At 50.0% G+C, this 5,000-nt stretch overlaps 1 protein-coding gene across 2 annotated transcripts in view; it reads right to left on the bottom strand.

The window, feature by feature from the left end:
* Nucleotides 1–5,000, bottom strand: part of rasgef1ba (RasGEF domain family, member 1Ba) — a 51,962-nt gene that overhangs the window by 15,282 nt on the left and 31,680 nt on the right. For both annotated transcript variants that reach the window (XM_062543015.1, XM_062543016.1), the window contains exons 5-6: nucleotides 1,604–1,816; nucleotides 674–748 (exon numbers count right to left, since the gene is read on the bottom strand). In XM_062543015.1, the coding sequence (XP_062398999.1) occupies nucleotides 674–748; nucleotides 1,604–1,816 (288 nt within the window). The remainder of the gene's footprint in view (nucleotides 1–673; nucleotides 749–1,603; nucleotides 1,817–5,000) is intronic.

Genomic DNA, 5,000 nt, shown 5'->3' with positions numbered 1-5,000 from the left:
CCCCCGCCACCCTCCCTTTGATGGGCAGCCAGGGAGGGCTCCACCCCTCCCGCCCTCTCCTGCCCCCTCCCACCCCCAGATCGTCAGGCAGCGCGGGACAAAGGGGGTGAAAACGGCGCCAATTCACCCCCAAAGAGGCTCCCAAGAATGTGCAGTGTGCGACCTGAGCAAACTTTTAGCTCGGCCTTTCATTTCCTCCGACTGGACTGACGGGGCGGCGTCTGGCCGGTTGCTAAGATGCGCCCAAACAAAGGACGGCGGAATGCAGAATCGTGAACGTAGTGAGGAGAACCGGAGAGAGAAATGGACAAGAGAGGAGGACAGAGGAGGAGAGAGAGGAGGAGGAGAGAGAGGAGAGAGAGAGGAGAGGAGGTTTTTATTTTAGAGGGTGGGAGTGGGGTTTGAGCCTGGGAGTTGGCCATGTGTGGTGTGAACGTGGTGACTTTGCTTTGACCCTCTGAGGTCAGGGGGAGTGCTTATTATTGAGCTGAGAGTCGATAGGCAGCTATCTCTTCATTTGGATGCATCGGGTGCACTCACTCACAACATTACAACCAAACCCCAAAAAGTCTGTTTGAGCTTCAGAACACCCACTAAGAGTCTACAATATCTCATTTACTGTGTAATAATACTGTATGATAATGTGTGTGCTGAGATGATGTTCTTCACATACCTTATCATTGTCCAGTTGGTTTTTCTGACCAAAGGCTTGGACGAACTCTTCTGGCCCGATGTAGCTTAATCTTTCCTGCAGGCAAGGGGAAAAAAACAAACACATTAAGTCAATTCGAATCAGCCGGGTCATCAGTCAAACGCTGAGAAATCAGCCAAGTGGTCACCTTGGAGAAAATATAAATATATTAATCTGGTTCAATAGCTGGATCAATGGGAGTCTCAGACGCGACGCTGATGCAGGAAAATCAATTGGCTAAACGCGGGCCAGCTGGAGGAATCACGCTTATAGTGAATGGCACAAACACACTCTCTTTTTCTCTCACTCTGTGTCAATCTCTCTTTTCTCTCTATTCTCTTGCTCTCTCTCTCTTCTCTCACACACACTAACATCTCAGGTGTTTGTCACAGAACAGTGGACCATTTATACACACTTAAGTGTGTTGAAAGGGAGATAAATCTTAGGGGGTTTTGAGGAGAGAGTCCCGCTTTAATTAAATGAGTGACAATCGCCAAAGCATCGACGCATCCGTTGATTCCATTTGAGGTGTTTTAGTTAAATGAGGTCAACCCCAGGTCGGTGGCAGTGGGGTTATATCAGGGATTTGTTTGCGTTCTCTGTAGTGGTCAGTCCTTGTGTGTCCAGTAAACGTAGCGTCAACACAGGCCTTTAAGCCCCAGTGTTGACAGTAGCTTGTGACTTTTAAGGTTAATTTAAGAACGTTAAGTTAACGTAAATATACATAAATTCAAATGAACACAACCCGTTCATTCTGGAGGTTTATGGCCATTAACTCCAGCAAAGGGATCCTTCTAGTAGACTTGCTCAGCCTGCATCTGAAAGTCGATTCCAATGGATTTTAAGAGGACAAACACACACACGTCCACCAACAGCACACACACACACACACACTCACAGACAGACACTCACCAGCTCGATGTGTGTGAGCTGCTGGGCGAGGGTGAAGGGGTCGCTGCAGATGCTGAGGATGTCGCGCTGCGCCGACTGGGGCTTGACCTTGAGCACGGCCAGCCGCTCGGTGGCCGTGGCGCTGATCTTGGCCAGGGCCTCCTCGTACTGGCTCAGCGCCGTCAGCTTACGGATCAGCGCCTGGTTCATCTGCTGCACCGCCTTGCGGTACAGCTACAGAGGGAGAGAGGGAGGGAGAGAGGGAGGGAGAGAGGGAGGGAGAGGGAGAGAGAGAGAGAGGGGGAGAGAGAGAGAGGGAGAGGGAGAGAGGGAGAGAGAGAGAGGGAGAGAGAGAGAGAGGGGGAGAGAGAGAGAGAACAATATATTACATCTTTGTCCATACTATACAGTGTTTAGAAGAATTAGAACATTAGATGTTCACCTCTTCAAACTGAGCCTACTGCAGCACAGGCACAGAGGTCCAGTACACACACACACACACACACACACACACACACACACACACACACACACACACACACACACACACACACACACACACACACACACACACACACACACACACACACACACACACACACACACACACACACACACACACACACACACACACACACACACACACACACACACACACACACACCTCCTGCTGCACCTGTATCCTGTGCATGGAGGCCATCAGTAGAGCCCTGCCCAGCACCTCCCTCTGTTACGTCTCACAACATTCCTGTGCGTGACAGGACCACTCTTAACCAGCACCACATGAGCTTTTAAATCACTCTATCCTGCCAGGCCTAGTCAATTAGGGGCGCAGGGACAGTCTGTGTGTGTGTGTGTGTGTGTGTGTGTGTGTGTGTGCGTGTGTGCGTATGTGTGTATGTGTGTGTGTGTGTGCGCGCATGTGTGTGTGTGTCAACGTGTGTTTGGAGGTGAAAAGGCAGCTGTGTGATGGGCTAGCCAAGGCCTGTTATGTAAGATGTCTGTGAGAGGCCGGGCTACGGCGCTCCCACCCGACCGACTTCCACCCCAGCAGGGGCCCCTTTGGCTGGGGCACGCAGGGGCCCTCAGGGGCCGACGGAGCCCGCAGCCCAGCCAGGCCCTTTTCCTGTCCTGCTCCAGCGTCGCATGACATTAGATAACATAACAAGCCTCTCCCGACACCGCTACACTCCACAGGGTTGCGTAACAAGCAGACAAGAGGAAGAGAAACAGAGAGAGAGAGGGAGGGAGGCAGAGAGGGAGAGGGGGGGGGGGGGGGGGCCCAAGAGCAAAACTCATGGCCCTATTTTCTGCAGAGGGTACAACCATAGATGGTTATGCCACTCGTCACCCTGCCAACTGCACTCATGGCACAGCGAGAAAGAGAGAGAGAGAGAGAGAGAGAGAGAGAGAGAGAGAAAGAAAGAGATACAGACACAGAGATGAAAGAGAGAGAGATGCAGAAATAGAAGGAGCAAGTCTGGCCACAGCCTGCAAACAGTCTCATAGCACTGGACATAGCACTAGATGTTGATGGATTGTTGGGAGGCCACACAGCCAGCTAAGCCACTGATCAGCATTCTCAATCAATCTATCAGTCCTTTCCTCTTTTTTTCTTTCCTCTCTTTCTATCTATCCACTGTTCCCCCTCTCTTTCTATCTATTCGCTGCTCCCTCTCTCTTTCCTTTTTCCCTCATCTTCCTGGGCTGACAGTGTGTCACTCAGACAGCTGGGCCAGAAATTGAAAGGCAATCTCATCAATCAACAGGCCGGTCTCTCAGTCTCTCTCTCTCTCCCTCTCCCTCTCTCTATCTGTGTGTGTGTGTGTGTGTGTGTGTGTGTGTGTGTGTGTGTGTGTGTACAGGTTGCAGTAGGAGTGGAGTGGAGCATGTCTACACAGCAATAATAAATTCTTCTGTGTCAGAGAGATAAAGAGAGTGAGGAGCGAAGGGAGAGGAGAAGAGAGAGGGATAGAGAGGGAGAGAGAGATCAGACATACATTTTTGCCAAACTCTCATAAATCAAGGACCTGAAGGTTGAACTCTCACAGGAGGACGTGTAGGCTAGAATAATGACCCACACCAGTGAAAATGAAAGTCACTCCCACAAGCAAAGAGAGAGAGAGAGAGAGAGAGAGAGAGAGAGAGAAGAGAGAGAGAGAGAGAGAGAGAGAGAGAGAGAGAGAGAGAGAGAGAGGTGGGGGGATTTAAAAGAGAGATATCTAAACTAAATACGTAGCTTTTCTGCTGACCTTTGCATTGTACCTGTCCAAATCCACAGCCGCTGAGGACTGATAGTGGAGATAAGATAGCAGTGCCCTGTTCTCTGGCGTTACACTGTGGCCATTAACCGTCTAAAGTCTGCACACACACCACATTTTATTAGACCACTGCACTGAAGCCACCTAACCCAAACCCAGATAACATGGAGTTATAACATATACATCCTGATAAGTGATAAGTGCTCTTTGAGACTCGTTGCAATGATTTATACACCACAATTTGAATTTAAAAAGCATGTTATTTGACTTTGTTAGTTTTTCTCATTTGGTCCAAAAGTGTTTAAAGGAAGGCTAATCAAATCAAGAGCTACAGAGAGGGTGAGAGTAGAAGCCTGTGTGTGAGCATGTGCGAGCACTCACATCTCACACACACACACACACACACACACACACACACACACACACACACACAAGATGAGATCAGAAAGGATTGTCTCCGCCACCCCACTCCACGCCACTCTCCGTGGCTCGCCATATGGCCGAGTGGGTTTCCGTGCCGACCACCAGCTGAGCCCAGCGCTATATTTAGTGGGGCCTGCTCTTGGAGATAACTAGCTGGCATTCTCCTGCAGCACGGGGGCCCACACACACACACACACACACACACACACAGATACATCTACTGTTGTGACCAGCTCTGCGGCGGAAAAGCTGCTTTTGAGATGCTTCCATCGCCTTGGCAACAGAGAAAGTGACAGACGGCCTTGTGCACTGACCTCAGCTCAGGTCTCTGGCCATCTCCTCTCCATGGTAACGCTGCCATGATTTCTCCACACTCCTCTCCCCTTCTATCTCTCTCTTTCCCCCTTTTTCTTTCTTTCTCTTCCCCTTGATCTCTTTATCTCTGTCGTTCTATCCCACTCTGACACTAATTCTTTCTATCTTTAGCCTTATTCCTCTCCTTCTTGATCCCTATCTCTCTCTCTCATTCTCACTTTTTCTTCAGCCTAATCCATCTCTCTCTCTCTTTCTTTCTCTCTCTCTCTCTCTCTCTCTCTCTCTCTCTCTCTCTCTCTCTGTGCCTCTCCTGTGAAGAAAACAACTCTTCTGCTCGGCTGTTTTGCTCCCTCTGGTTCCAGGAATAGCACCCCCAAAGAATCACGACCCGAAACCACCGGCCCAGATAACAGGCCATC

Source organism: Sardina pilchardus, chromosome 8 (genome assembly GCF_963854185.1).
Source record: "Sardina pilchardus chromosome 8, fSarPil1.1, whole genome shotgun sequence".
Taxonomy (NCBI): Eukaryota; Metazoa; Chordata; class Actinopteri; order Clupeiformes; family Clupeidae; genus Sardina; species Sardina pilchardus.
The sequence above is the reverse complement of the archived record's forward strand: the minus strand, read 5'-3'. Positions and strand labels throughout refer to the sequence as shown.